This window comes from Carcharhinus amblyrhynchos, chromosome 4 (genome assembly GCF_965287045.1).
Source record: "Carcharhinus amblyrhynchos chromosome 4, sCarAmb.v2.hapA, whole genome shotgun sequence".
NCBI lineage: Eukaryota > Metazoa > Chordata > Chondrichthyes > Carcharhiniformes > Carcharhinidae > Carcharhinus > Carcharhinus amblyrhynchos.
Genome location: NC_137327.1, coordinates 85,690,997 through 85,707,258, shown reverse-complemented (window position 1 = coordinate 85,707,258; position 16,262 = coordinate 85,690,997). Strand labels below are relative to the sequence as shown.

Genomic DNA, 16,262 nt, shown 5'->3' with positions numbered 1-16,262 from the left:
TTCCACAGGGATTGGTATGTTAATTAATTTTCAATCTTACCTCAGGTGGCCTAACCAACATCCATGGCCGAGGTTCTCCCACAACAAAATTAAGTGCCCACTCCCCTGTTTTCCCGCCACTTTTTGGGCATATTTACGAGAACGAATCTTCAACACTTTGAGCAATACTGTTTGAAATAACAATGCCCTACTTAGAATATCATAAAACTGTCAGTCAACAAACAGCCATTGAAACATTCCTTTAAGAAACTCTTCCCGTGCTCATTAACCTGTAAAAATAAACAAACAACCATTCAAAAACTTTTCAAAACATACAGTCCCACTCTCTGCTTATAAGCTTGTCAAACAAGCAATACACATTGTCCCCTCCACAGCTGTGTCAACAATCTCTGCTGAGCTGCCTTGAGTTTAAAGGCAGGCCACAGGCAGTTGTTTTCCTTCCACTCATATTTTGTGAGCTCCTGTAAGGTCTGGCAGAGGTGGTCCATTGTCCCTGGGGTGGCTGTTCAGCCAAGTGTCATCCTCCAATGGCCTAGAGGTATAGGTCATAGGACTGATAAGTCACAAACCTGGAGCAATCATCTGGGGCTCCAGATTTGAATCTCATGATGGTAGGCAGTTGAATTTGAATTCTGAAATAAACCACTTGTGACAGACGAGCCATAACTGAATTGCATGAGGAAAGAATTAGCATGTCCAGTGCATTCATGGGTGGCATCCTGTTTTCCATGCTGTAAACTTCCATGAATCTCTGACTCTATGTTTCTCCCACATCACAAGAGGTGCAGATTTGAGCAGCCTTCCATGACCCATTGAGATCTACTGTTACACACAAGCACCCTTGACAATTGGTTTTGGATTGCTCGGCAGTTTCTCCTCTTTGTTGTCACACTGCTGTCTGACTGTGGCTTCCAATCACACTATAAACTATAGTCATCCTTCCCCGGGTATGAAGCCCTACAGGTCGCATGAGGAGAGATGCAGCCCATTCCTGATACCCGTGCTCTGCCCTGACAGCCCGGCCTGTTGTGGGACTCCATTAGTGCTTAGCCTCTCCTTTCAAGTCCTCCCACATTCTGGCCAGTCTCACCCATGAAGGGAAATCACTCAGCTGTGATATGGACAGGAATCCAGGAAGGAGGGTACAGGAAGCAGTACCTGCATAGCAGCCTGTACAACCCCTTTAAAGCAGAGGGCACCCCAAAATGATTAAAATTGTCCATAATTATTGCAGTACCTTTCTATAAGCCCTCATTATTCCTTCACTTGAACTCAGGCCTATAATGTAGCTACTGTTAGAAATCTACAAACTACTCCCATTAGTGAGCTCCTTCTTTTGCTATTTCCTACCTTCACCCAAACTGATTCTACATCTTGATCTTCTAAACCCACAGAATTCAAAACATTGGAATCTTTGAAGTTACCTGACTAGATGTTAGTCATCTATTGCTTTTTCAAAGGCTTCATAGAGTTTCAGTTCAATAAACTTGGCATCAGGCCAGAGTTTTTCAAAGTCACAATAAATTCCTGGACTTTAAATCAATGTAAAACTCAAAACATAGTGCCCAGATGATATATTTTAATCAAATCCCAAGTTCCGTTGAAGGCATAAGAGTACTTTATTCACTGGATAAAGTACTCTAATGAGCATGAACATAACAATGGCCAATTTAATGGTCACCTATTATTTATGGCAAGCATCCAATGATCAATCACTGCATTGAAATCATAATTTAGCCTTCACGCACCATTACATTATGACCTTTAGAGTTGGTAAGACCTTTTAAACCAACATGTCAGAAGGCTCCTTACTCACTGGCAGGTTTTCTCCAATGTTCATGTGTTAACTCACTTGGTGTTGTTCACAGCCTTTTGGAATCCACTTCCTTGTTGAAAATACAAATATCAGGAAAAATTATTTTTGCAGTAGGCATTTAAATGGCAATCCTGACATCACCTGGGTATTGGGTCGCAACCCACCAAATTTCCTACACTGGGCATCCATCAAAATTTGCCTGTTAAGTTTATATTTGTAGCCCCACATATCTCCAGTTTGAGCCTGCCAATGTGGTTTCCCTCTGGACATGGGAGGGGAAAATCTGGCCAAGCTCTTGCACCTGATTTTCAAAAATAAATAACCTCCTGGCTCCTGTGTTGGAAATGATGCTGTTTGGGTCATGCCAAATCAACAAATTAGCACAGATTCCCAATCCTAATGGCTATCTAATAACCCTGCTGGAAAACATGTGTTTAGGTGGCAGGGGAAGGCACAGCTATCACACAGGAGATATTGGCATGGTGGATCAGTGGTGGGGTGGCAAGGTGGCACAATGGCTAGCACTGCTGCCTCACAGCATCAGGGACCCGGGTTCAATTCCAGCCTCAGGTGACTGTCAGTGTGGCGTTTGCACATTCTCCCGTCTCTGCATGGGTTTCCTCCGGGTGTTCCGGTTTCCTCCCACAGTCCGAAGATGTGTGGGTTAGGTTGATCGGTCATGCTAAATTGACTCTAGTGTCAGGGTGTTTGGCAGTGTAAGTGTATGGGCTTGTGGAAATAAGGCCTAGGTGGGATTGTGGTTGGTGCACACTCGATGGGCCAAATGGCCTCCTTTTGCACTCTAAGGATTCAATGATTCTATGAGGTATATTTCCCACCAACATCCATTAATCTCAGACTGAAGTGTCGATACCAAGATAAAGCTTTGTAGACCTCCCACAGCATGTGGAACCATACCCCTCTGCCCACTAGCAGAAAGCGCTGGGGGTGGAAGGAAAGGACTTGATTTGTTTGCTTCAGTTAATAGAGATTTCCCTCCCTCTGTAGATGGAAAACACAATAAAACAATCTGAAAATGACTTAAATAAGCTGCTTGAATCTACAAGACGCCTGCATGAGGAATACAAACCTCTTAAGGAACATGTGGATGCTTTGAGAATGACTCTGGGTTTGCAAAGGTTACCGGAATTGTGCGAGGAAGAAGAAAAGCTTTCCCTTGAGTAAGTATCTTTGATTTGATGATGCACAATTTTTTTTGGCATTTGCTGTTTCATCCGCTTATTGAAAGTTCAAAGCACAAATCGAATGTGAAATAGGTTTGGGCAGTTAGTAGGGAAACTGTCACAGTGGTGATGTACTTGCCTGGTAATCCAAAGGTCCGGGTTGGTGTGGTGAGGACTTGGGTTCAAATCCAATCCGGGAAGCTAGTTGAATGTAAATTTAACGAATAAAATCTGGAATTGAACGTTAGATTCAAGATCACCACTGAAGACTATCAGTGACAAAAAAAAACCATCTGGTTCATTAATGTCCTTTAGGGAATGAAATCAGTCTTCTAGAATGGCTTAGCATGCCATTGAAGTCAATGACAATTAGGTATGGACAACAAATGGTGGCCTTGTCAGTGATACCCACATCCCATAAAAGAATTCTGAAGAAGAGTCATAGACTCCCCACAGTGTAAAAGGAGACCATTCAGCCCATTAAGCCTGCACTGACAATTTCACCCAGGCCCTATTCCTGTAACCCCACATATTTACCCTGCCAATCTCCCTGACACTAAGAGACAATTTATCATGGCCAATCGACCTAACCTGCACATCTTCAGAGTGTAGGAAAAAACCGAGCACCTGGAGGAGACCCGTGCAGACTCCACACGGGCAGTGACCCAAGGCCGGAATTGAACCCGGATCCCTGGTGCTGTGAGGCAGCAGTGCTTGCCACTGTGCTGCTCCTCTGTCCTCTATGAACGGTATTCTTTTTTATAGCATGCAAGAAGCAATACTTTTCACTATATACCAATGCACGTGACAATATCATAGAATCATGGAAACCCTGTAGTGCAGAAAGAGGCCATTTGGCCCATCGAGCCTGCACTGACCACAATCCCACCCAGGCCCTATTTCCATATCCACCCGCTAATCCGTCTAACCTATGCATCTCAGGATACTAAGGGCAATTTTAACAGGGCCAATCAATCTAACCTACACATCTTTGGACTGTGGGAGGAAACCGGAGCACCCAGAGGAAACCCATGCAGACACGAGGAGAACGTACAAGCTCCATACAGACAGTGACCCAAGCCGGGAATCAAACCCAGGTCCCCAGAGCTGTGAAGCAGCAGTGCTAACCACTGTGCGACCCAGCACTAATAAATCAAATCAAATTAAATAAAATGTGTCCTGGAGTGACCTAGCTTCCAACTTCCAAGCCTCTTTGGGGCTACATGGTTTCCGATCTCGAGAATGCTCTACATTACGGGCCACCTGATTCTATTCTTAAAAATAAACCTTTGACACATGCTAATGTAAGTATTTGTATATATACATTGCACATTTAGTTGAGGCTGAATTTATGTGTTTACACAGCTTACATTCATAGAACATCGAACATTACAGCGCAGTACAGGCCCTTCGGCCCTCGATGTTGCGCCGACCTTCGTCTGCTTTTGCTTTTGTGCTGCAAGTTTTGTTTGTAGGTTCGCAGGTGCACAGACTGAGTCTTGTCCCTTACAGGAAGATGTGCTGTCTTGGGATTGTTGTTCGTATGTCGAGGTAAATTTACGATTCCCTTTCATCCATATTGCTCTTATAATACAAAGCTAAGTGAAAGAAGGCTGGGATAACTTAATTAACTCAATCAGCTTAAAGTATTCAAACTGTTGGTGTGAGAAATGGAAAATGTGATGTTGCCGGAGAAGGTGGAACTGTTTTTCCAAAGATAGGATAGAAACTGTTGTTGAGGTGAATCTGTCTCTGCTATGTCTGTGTTGTCAGATCACTTGTCCAAAAAAAACCCTCAAATGATCCCTCAAGTTCCCTCAGTTGAATATTGGGAGGACGAAAGGTGTTAGGTAGAATCTCATCAGTTGCAGAGATGGCTTTGGAGGTGAGAGTGAGGGGAATTTTAGAAAGGTGATTCAATCCCATCTCTGAGAGCCCTTGCTGGCAGTGGCTGATAGCCAATGAGTGGCAAATAAGTTGACCACTGGGGCAGACGTTTTATTATATTGTGCCAAACACATAAGCATTGGTCTATGTTCATAATCCTCCTCAGATGCTTCTTGATAGCTCAGTATATGCAGAGACATTGCTCAATATAATATTAAGACATACAGATTAGAAACTCCCATGTCCATTTCTAGACCTGTGCTGACCAGCTGATCTCAGGCAGGACAGCAGTTGGACATTATAATTGGCCTCAGTGCACTTGGCATATTGAAGGGATAATCAAGGTCTCTGCTTCTGAGTGCTACCTGTGCAAGTAAGTACACATGTGGATTACAGACAAGGACAGGATCAGGCTCAATTATTATGCTCTGTGAATAGCTTCTCAATGTTCACTTTGTAGCCTTGCCTTGAGACATGTTTTATTCTGTAAAAGGCAAATTATATCTTATTTGTGGGCAGCATGGTGGCATTGTGGTTGGCACCGCTGCCTCATCACACCAGGGACCCGCATTCAATTCTACTCTGGGGTCACTGTCCGTGTGGAGTTTGCACGTTCTCGCCGTGCCTGTGTGGGTTTCCTCAGGGTGCTGTGGTTTCTTCCCACACTCCAAAGATGTGTGCATTAGGTTGATTGGCCATGCTATATTGCCTCTTAGTGTCAGCGGAATTAGCGGGGTAAATGCCTGGGATAGGGCCTGGGTGGGATTATGGTTGGTGCAGACTTGATGGACCAAATGGCCTCCTTCTGCACCCTAGGGATTCTATATATACATACGCAAGTTGCTGTTGGGGAATGGTCTCATAAATAAAATTCTGGAAGGTTACCAGCAGCCATAGAAATATATCCCAACAAGAATTGCCTTTAGGATAAAGTGTGTGAATTTGGCTTTTGATTATGTACCCAGTGCTTTTGGATTTTCAGAGTGTGGAAGATGAAATATTAAACACTGCAGGATAGCCCTACTGGAATTGTTATTAATAACTGCCTGAATATCTAGGTGATTGCGAATAGCTTAATCTTGCATTGACCTCTGAAAATACCTGAGGACTTTTGACGATGCCAGTCAGTGTGAATTTCAATGTCTTTGCTGTTTTAGTTACTTTGAGAAACAGAAAGCAGAGTGGCAGACGGAGCCTCAGGAACCACCTATCCCAGAATCACTTGCAGCAGCAGCTGCTGCTGCCCAGCAACTTCAGGTGGCCAGGAAACAGGACGCTCGGCAAACGGCCACGTTCCGACAACAACCACCACCCATGAAGGTAAAAGTTTGTCGTGATTGTTTAATAAATTGTCTAAATCCATTGTTCACATGCTGCCTTGTAGTGAATCTATCCCGTCGCAATTTTATATAGTGAAAAGCAACAATGTATCCTCAAGTTTCAGGTCAAAACTGGATACCCAGGTGCATCAAAGACAAACCATGTGTGATCTTCTGTCTCTGCAAAGCCACATTTTAAATCCTCCAAGGCTGTGCACTGAATTGTCCGAACATTGTAACACTTATTTGGTTGGGCGAATGCTCTCACTGTTCTTTCCTAATGTAAACATATTGGGATGAATTTCTCCGTTCCACCTGCCACGGGAATCGTAGCAGACGAAGGCGGACTATGGAAAGGTCCATTGACCTTAGGTGGAATTTTCCAGTTTTGGGATGAGTGCGGTTGGAAAATCCCACTGATTAGCTGTTAGTAGTAATAAGGCTTTTATTGTCACATTTTATATGTGAAATGTGAATTAAATGGTTAAACATTGGTAGTGAAATGGCATCTTAACATCTTGATGCGCACTGATTCATTGACACATTGCAACTCCAGGTGCTCCGGTTTCCTCCCACAGTCTGAAAGATGTACTGGTTAGGTCCATTGGCCATGCTAAATTGTTCCTCAGTGTACCCGAACAGGCACCAGAGTGTGGCGACTAGGGGATTTTCACAGTAACTTCATTGCAGTGTTAATGTAAGCCTACTTGTGACACTAATAAATAAAACTGTTTGTGGAACATACAACCCACCAAGAAAAGACAAATTAACCATTTATTAATTTATCTCCCCTTCTCCTAACTAATTTGAGGGTTTGGAAACAGGCATACATTGAGTACGTAGACAGCAGGGGAGCGCATTATGAGAGAACACAAAGCGATTTGGAGAGATTTCAAGAATACAATGAGGAACAAAACAAAAAAAAAAGATAGTGGAATATTTTACAGGCACTTCAACTAAGAAAGGAAGTCTGTATGTTATCAAAGGTTAGACAGAATAATACCACAGTGGTGCACTAATTTCTTCACTGGACTGCGTTTGACTAAAGGCTGCTTAACAGGCCATTTAGACACCAAACTGTAACAATGATGTATTGTAAATGTACAGTAAATAGTGCTATTTTCTGAATTAAATCGCAATTGAATCAGAGGAATACATTTCAAAGCAGAAGAATGGATGACATTTAATTAAGGTTCCCTTAAACTCCAAAACAGTTGCCAATTGAACATATATGTTAATATAACCACAGGATACTTCTATTCAACAAAATACTTAGCAACACTGGCCCCTCCCTTGACACGTTTTTTTATTTGTTCAGAGAATGTGTACTTCACTAGCAAGGCCAGAAATTATTACCCATCTCTAATTGCTCTTGAAAAGGTGGCGGTGGGCTGGTCAGACATAACCATTGATTGATGAAAGAAAGCACTCTTGGCCACACCTAATCCATCAATTTTTTTCAAGTTGGGACTTGTCATCCAGAAGAGAGAAATCCTGGATAGGTTTTGTGATCTGTTGGAACCAGAACATGTGGAATTGTAGCAATGGAATATCTGAGAGGTGGCAGTGACCAGAGGAGGAACATCCTGCGCCTGAATTAAGAAAGGAAGTGGGCTTTTTCTTTGAGACTTTCAAACTTGGATTAACAAAGGAATCAGGATTCTGCTGAAGCACGGAGAAGATACACAAGCAACAAAACATACTGAATATCCACCTTTAGTGATTTAGTGCAAACCGCTGATTCGCGCACCACCAAGATTACAGTTTTTACTATTTAAAATGCAAAGCCATGATTGTGATGTAAACTACACACTGGGTAAATCCACGTTCACATCTAACAACCTAAGCCATCTACCTAACCAGCCAAAAACTGCAGACACCTCCTTAAATCTTATGCATGTTTGGCAATCTTCGTAGCAACCATTACAATAGGAAAACTCCAATGATCCTGTATTTTTGAAGACAATAACTGGGGAATGGCTAAAGCTCTTCAAGGACATTTCAGGGGTTGTAAGCCCATTTTGGTCCTATAAAGACGAACTTGGATTATCTCTAGAAGTCATCATCCTAGAATCCATGCGGTTTGAAATCCTCTAACAGTTGCACCAGGTGCACTTGAGAATTGATTGAATCAGAAGATTGGCCGGAGAGATGGTACATTGACTAGAAATTCATCACGATATTGAAAAGGCCAATGAGGGAATGGGAAGCATGTCAAACTTTCCTGCCAAACAACCAGGGAGAGTGACGATTGCCTTATGAGATACCCACATGACTTATGAACCAGACTTGTAAGCATTGGAGATGATTTTTTGAAAGTAATAGATTATTTTCCAAATTACCCTTTGTCTCTCAGTTACAAGACTCATCCAGTGCAACCATTGCAGACACATTAGTTTGATCTTTGGTCTATTTGGGGCGCCACAGGAAGTTGTTTCTGATAATGGAACCCAATATACTTGTTCTGACCTAGTGGGAGGGATAAACTGGTTTACCTCTTTTCCCATGCTCCCTTTGGTTTTGGCAGAGGCTTTGGCAATTTTGCATCCTTTTAAATTTAATCAGTACGTACCTGATTGTGCAGTTTGTAAGACTTAAGCCAGACAGGTATTCTTATGCTAAATATGTAATGGGTTAGCTTTATTGTGCTGAAATCTATTCAGACAATAAATACTAAAAAATGTACAATACTTTCTAATTTGCCACCAATGTGCACAAACACATATTCAAATCCCAAGAATACTGAGAAAATACCACATTACAGATGTGGCCAAGTTATAGTGCAGATTGCTAAAAAAAGAAAGTCAATAAGGCTTCAGTGATTGTATCCAGACCATTGGCTCTTCAGTTGAGGCAGTTGGTTTAAAGTTGTGGTTGGCCTATCCCTTTTCTCCTTGAAACATGGTGCTCGAAATCCAGTGGCTTTCAGTAGAGTCTCTGTCTGCTGCAGGAATGTAGACACACTTTTAACTCAGCAGAACAAGTTTCAAAGATTGGATGGAATATTGCAGAGAGAGGGTGAGATATACATCCACTGACTCCACAACTAGGATATCTCTGCAAATCCCAAATTCAAGTATCACATGAAAGGTTGCAATGCATGACCTCTCCATGTCAATTGTGTATTCTAAAAGGAAGTTAATCAGCTCATGTCTGGCGCAGATCCGCTTTGCCATTGTGTTAACGGGGCTGATTCATTTTCAAATTCTAGCAATTAACTCCTGAATGCTTCATTCTTCCATTCTGATAAGATAGGAAGAAAGCTTTTCCAGTCTTTCTCTCTGAGGCCTCCATGGATCATACAACTCCACAAAATGCACTCTGGCTGCAAAGATGCAAATTGGCAGCATTATAAGTCTATATGTTTCAGTGAAATGTCCCTCTTTACAATGTTTAATATGGGAAACCAGCCATTAAGATATCAAAATAATTCCATTTAGCACATCTTTGTGACACACTGGACGACCCTTTAAGGTGACGTGTGAAACATGGGGAGTCAACCATATCACTTCATCACTGTATTACACCAGAACCAATGGAATGGCACAATGTATGATTTGAATTGTGAAATCGGGAAGTGCCATCAAACAGAAGACAATCTGAACCTGATCACATTGCATCTTAGAGTGACAGCACCTATGCAACCCTTCCCTCACCTGTGGAATTGGTATGTGGTAGACAAGTGGGGACAAACCTCCCAATCATCACATTGATACTTGAGTACATGACACCGGGCTCAAAAAACATGGGATGGTGAAAGAAACTCCCAACCAGCATTAGATAATAAGTTGCCCAATCCGAACATCAGACAGAAAATTCAGTATAACACTCAACTGGTGTCATGTAGAATACAGCAGAAATTGTCAGCGTATGCCCAGAAATGATTGTATCAATTTCAAACACCAAGTGGCATGACAGTGTGACAAAACAGATGTCAAATTAGAATAACACTACAACCAAACTCTGAACAGTCCTGTTGTGAATAGAACACTGTCTAAGATGCAACACAAACAAGGCAATCCTGAATAACATTCTGAACACATACAACAGTCCCTAACCAAGATCACACTGTTTAAATCTGGATGGGTAAGCTAACAGCTGGTGTGTTTCAGAGACTTGTGAATTTATTGTTCTGTATAATAATTTATTCAGTGCCACAATCTCATTTAATATTGGACAAGTGAGATCCCAGAGTGAAACCTGAGTTCATAATTCCTAAGTTTCTTTTCAAATTCACAGGAGTCTGCCGATGAATGTTTAACGCCAATAAAATACTTTATTAAACAGGAAAAGAACTATTATAATAGACAAAAGGGTTAGACAGATCCCAATACAAACACAGGAAGAAGCTACAAATTCACAATATTCCTTGACCCCAGCAATAGCTGTATCACATGAACCACTGAAGAGTTGTCGCTAGTTTGACATAAAAGCTTTTTGTTTGGGACTGGCATCATTGCAAACGACACACTTCTGGAGAATTCCTGAGCATTCACCTGATATCTTCTTCCCATTGATTCTCTCCCTGGATATCCAAAACCACTATAAACTTCATCTCCCAATAGCACATGTACTAAAACGAATTCTGCAACTGATGTTTCATTCAACTACTGTCCCTGTAGTCTTGTAATGTTTTCTTCTCGGAGAGCCGAACATCCCAGACTTCGCTCTCTGACACACTCTAAACTCTCTCTTCTGTCTTTTTTGTGTGACTGTGTCACTTGACCTCTGTCGCTAGGCAACAAAAAAGTTTTTTTTGACTTTGTGCTTTCCTCCTACAGTCATAGGACCTGACCTTTCAGTCAGGAGTCCATCCATCCAGACATCCAGGCACCAAGGCTCATTCATAAAACCTTATTTAACACACAAATATATATATTCAACTAGAAAATTATACTGAAAATATTATCTTCGTTGCCATATAAATAGCTTGATTCTTTAAAGGCAAAGCTTTAGCTTCAAAACAGGGAATGTTATGATATGATACACTTAAAGGTACATGTATATCTTAAACTGCTGCCAATCACTACCACCTTGAGAGGATGTGATGTATTAGTCCCATGACTTCTGTTCAGTTCATGGCAGCAGATGGTTAGCCTCTGAGTTAACAATATTTGTATCTAGTCTTACTTCCAAATAAAGAAGCCACATTATTGTTTTACCAATCTTTGGTACATTTACATTGAAGAGAATGTAACAGCTGGGATGGGTAGAGTGAGGATTGCAAGTGGCAGACAGCAAGTTGCAGTTCTGGAGAAAATGAACTGATTGATTACCTTGTTATAGAAAGGCAGGCAAGCCATCACATATTGACAGCTTCGCCATTATGAAATTCTTGTTGCCTAAGTGATACGCTAAGATCAATAGCACAAGTGATAAGATTCTTGCCATGATTGTGTGTAGAATACAGAATGAAGACTGGAGAGAGTGAACACACTTCAACTGTAAAAGTCCCATCTATACAATTATAAGATCGGTTCCTTGATACTTGTGTTGAGTCTGAGAGAGCATTTAGACCTGATTGCACTGAAATGTTTGTGATTACAGGTATATGGCAAATAATAGCAAAGGTAGGGTTAGTTTGAGGTGAGTATTGGATTCATTACATCATGTAGTTTGCAATTATTTTAGGAACATAGGACTTAAGAGTAGGCCATCCGGCCCTTTGAGCCTGCTGTGCCATTCAACAAATCATGGCTGATCTGGTTGCGTTTACAACTTCACTTTCCTGTTTGCCCCCCAATAACCCTTGAGCCCTTCGTCTATCAAATATCTGCTTTATCTTGGATGAATTCAATGACCCAGTTTTTATGGGGAAAAAGAACTCCACATATGAATGATCCTCTGAGGGAAAAAAATTCTCCCCATTTCAGTCTTAAAGGGGAAAACTTATACTTTTCAATCTTCTGGTCTCCCTCATAAGTGTGAATATCCTCCCACTATCTTCCATATCAAGTCCTCTCAGGATCCTGTGGAGCAAATTTTCCCATTCTGCCTGCCACAGGAATTGTGAGGGGTGAGGGATGGACCACGGAAAGACCTGTTGACCTCGGGCAGGATTTTCCGGTTTCGGTGAGAGTACGGCCGGAAAGTCCCACCCATCATATTTCAATTAGTTCACCTCTCATTCTTTTAAACTATAATCTGATTAGCTCCAGCATGTTCAACAATTCTGCATAGGGTAAGCCATTCATCCCAGGGATGAGAAAGTGAACCTTCTCTGTACTGCTTGTCGCAGTTCTACCGCCTCACCTGCCACGGAATCGGAGTGAGCGAGGGGCAGACAATGGAAATCTCCGTTGACCTTGGATGTGAATTTCCGACCTCACTCGAGCGAGGCCGTAAAATCCCACCCTATATTCTTTGTAAATTAAGGGGACCAAAGGGATACACGAATTCCAGATGTGGTTTCACCAAGGCCCTGAAAAACTGCAGTAAAATTTCCTTACTTTTATAGTTCATTCCATTTGCCTCCCTAATCTCTTGTTGTGCCTGCTTACTAACCTTTGGTGATTCATGTACCAGGACATCAAATCTTTCTGCACCTCTGAATTCTGCAATATTCCTCCATTTGAATATATTGCATTCCATTCTTCTTGTCAAAGCGGTTGCTTTTCCCTATTAGTTGTAGCTGATCAATCAATATCTGTGTTGCTCTATGTTGAGACATTAACTGTTTTGTCTTTGTGCCCACAGGCTTGCTTGTCTTGTCATCAACAAATCCATCGGAACGCGCCCATCTGCCCTCTTTGCAAAGCAAAAAGCAGGTCTCGTAATCCTAAAAAACCCAAGAGGAAACAAGATGAATAATAACTCCTTTGAAATGCACACAAATTAACTAAAGTTTAAATGTGGCAATGTTACTCAAGCGCAAAATGAAGTGTTATGTAGTTGTTTTATATTTTCATGTGTTGTAAGCACAAAGCTGTATTTTGCTTTTAGAAAAACGAAATCCTTGTGCCAATAGCAACTTATCCAAAAATTGTATTTCAGATAATATAGAATAGAATTTGTCAAATTGTTTAAATATGAATGCTCACGGATATTTAATTAACAGAAGGGAAAATACTGAAAGTAGCGTATGGAATATTATTTGGGCTGAAGTGTAGGAAAACAGTCCGCGTGGATGTATTGAGTTTGTAGATGTACATTAAGCCATACCATGGTTGTATAATTTGCTGAAATGCAAGTCTTACTAAATTAATCAAATTTATAAACTGTGCATTAGTTACCATTTTGGAAGAACAAGCATTTGTTATTGGATATAGCCTAGAAATTATACAATGCCATATTGACAAATGACGGCCTAATGTAATTGTATGAAATTAACGTTCGTCATGGCTTAGTGATGTAACATGAATCTCTCTGTGGATCAAACTCCATGCAAAAACTTTGAGCACGTTACCTGGACAGTGTTGGTAAAGCCATCTTTTTAGTTGAGGCATTAAATGAAGGCTAATTCCAGGTGGATGCAAACAATTTTAAAGGCAGTGGACACGATCTCACTGGCCGTTCATGCCACACTCCTGCTACTGCATAGTCAGGGAATTTGGCGCCTAGCCAAATCTCCGTTCCCTGCAACAGGATGGAAAAGTCATTCTGGCCGTTATTTGAAGAGGAGTCGGGGAGTTTTCCTGGTCGCGTGACCAATTTTTATTCCTGAACCGACATCACCAAAAGAGGTCATTATCTCACTGCTATTTGTGGGACCTTGCAGTATGCAAATTGCATCACATTTCATACATTACAACAGTGGCTACGCTCCAAACATATTTCATTTTCAGTGAAGCACTTTGGGGAATTCTGAGTTTGTGAAAGATGCTATATAAATACATTTTTAAAACCAAATTTGGATAACAAGCAGGAGAATTTCATATGAATACTGTTAAGTACTTTTATATAATATTGCAAACAGTACAATTTCTAGGCTTATTAGAGTCGAAAACATAGATTAATTGTCTCAATAGTCCAACTAAGTGTGAGAAATATTCCAAAATTTGTAATTGCTTTGTGCCTTTTTATTAATTTGCAGAGAAACATAACATTTATCTGAATTTTGAAGGCATTTGTCTAAATTCCATTCTTCATCCTCACTTGTACATAATAATCTGTGGTATAAAATAGCCTGGGTTTTTCATGAAATAAAACAAGAAGATTCAATTGTAATAAGATAAGTTTGTTATTCTTTTAGTCAATAAACTGACCCTCTCTACAGTTCTGTTTTATGGTCCCCTTTCATAAGATAGCTACAGACAAAGAAACACATTTGCTAATTTTGGCTCAGTCATCCATGAAAACATTGGGCTGGATCTTCTGACCTCTCCCACAGCTGAGATTCTGTGGTTCCACTGCAGCGAATGCAGATCTGGTAAGCGCCAAATTCTCCGTTCTCACTGCAAGTGGCGACGGGGCACGAACTGCTGGAGAATTCCGGCCATAATCTACATTGCAGGTTCTCATTTACCATCACTTTTAAATACTTGTACCATATGGGTTCAGATAGGTGAGATTGCAGCTGACAGAAGAAAGACTGTGTTGGTGGAATTCTCCCATGCCCCTGTCATTGGGTTCAATGGTAGCAGTGGGGACAAGCGTTTGGCGGGAGACCCAAAAAATTGGTTTTACACCAATGTGAATTTCCTACGGGATCTTGCAGTGCTGTCCGCCATGGTGGATTAGAAAGCCACTGGGGGCCAGCCAGGAACTGATTTATATCCTGCTAATAAGATGCAGAAGGAGGCCTGGCTATTCACACCCAATATTTTGCAACACCAGCAGAAAAACCTGCCAGCAAAACACGTCAGATTTCAGGACTCAACTGCACAGTGCCTGGGGCTGCATCTGGAATTCGCAATGGGGGCTCCCAGCAACTCTGGAATAACACAGCAATGGGTGGAGGAACAGCTGCAAGTGGACCTTCCAGGCAGCACAGTGGCACAGTAGTTAGCACTCAGGGACCTGGGTTCAAATCTGGCTTGGGTGACTGTGTGGAGTTTGTATGTTGTCCCCATGTCTGTGTGGGTTTCCTCCGGGTGCTCTGCCTTCCACCCAGTCCAAAGATGTGTGGGTTAGGTTGATTGGCCATGTTAAATTGTCCTTAGTATGAAGGTGATGAGTGTAAATATGTGGGGTTATGGGGATAGTGCCTGTGTGGGATGGTCGTCGGTGCAAACTCAATGGGCCACATAACCTCCTTCTGCACTGTAGGGATCCTATGATTCAATGTCCTGGTGGAAAGTCCATCTTCCAACCTCAGAATGTTCCCGGAGATCTATCTTCTTTCTTAGGAGATTCCCCTTCCAGCCTGAATTCTCCCAGAGATCCATCATCATTTTCAGAAGTTCCGACTTCTTTCTTCAGGCATAGGTCAGTGATGTTGGGCCTTTTTCAATTTGGTGTCAGGATACAATGGTAAACAATGCACCATCAGGCCTGTCCCGCCACAGAATACAGGGCCAAACACAATTACGTAATGAATGAAGTCAGAGCCAGAGGATTTGGTATGTTTTCCTGCCAGACTCCACAATGGGAAATTCTCCACCTTCTTGCTCCCACCAGAGGACCTAGTCCCAAAGAGAATTCCCCTCTGTTTTAATACCATTAGGATTGGCAGGTCAATCCACCTTAACAACAATAATCCTGATTCAAATAGTTGATTTCCGCTAGTTCAATTTTAGCATCACCTCTGTTCTGAGAAAATTTGAAGGGGGCTAATTGTGTCTTAACTTAATTCAAAACTTGCAAAGCCATAACAAAATTTATTTAACAAATAAGACATAGAATAAACAAACACACAAGCAGAGACTTCCAAAGGATTAAATAACTCTATAAGTAGAGCTATAGAACCTCTCTAAAAGATCAAATATATATAGTGAAACACATCAACTATAATTTTTTCTAATCAGTAATTCCACCTTTCATTAAAATCAATTTCATTTAGCAGTCATTCATCAATACAAATCTCTGTCAAGTACCTCAGCCAACTGTATGACAGTTAATAACGTGGTGATCTTACTCATCCAGCTAAAATGGGCGTACCCTGACTATTTCCCTGTT

The 16,262-nt window shown here is 41.5% G+C and overlaps 1 protein-coding gene across 7 annotated transcripts in view; it reads left to right on the top strand.

Annotated features, from left to right (window-relative positions):
• Positions 1-14,388, top strand: part of zc4h2 (zinc finger, C4H2 domain containing) — a 115,662-nt gene extending 101,274 nt beyond the window's left edge. For 6 of the 7 annotated variants that reach the window (XM_080187444.1, XM_080187443.1, XM_080187442.1 and 3 more), the window contains 3 exons: positions 2,825-2,997; positions 6,045-6,207; positions 12,903-14,388. In XM_080187444.1, coding sequence (XP_080043570.1) covers positions 2,825-2,997; positions 6,045-6,207; positions 12,903-13,016 — 450 coding nt within the window. In that variant the 3' untranslated portion in view covers positions 13,017-14,388. The remainder of the gene's footprint in view (positions 1-2,824; positions 2,998-6,044; positions 6,208-12,902) is intronic. The other variant, XM_080187441.1, reaches the window with a different exon arrangement.
• Positions 14,389-16,262: the final 1,874 nt, after the last annotated feature.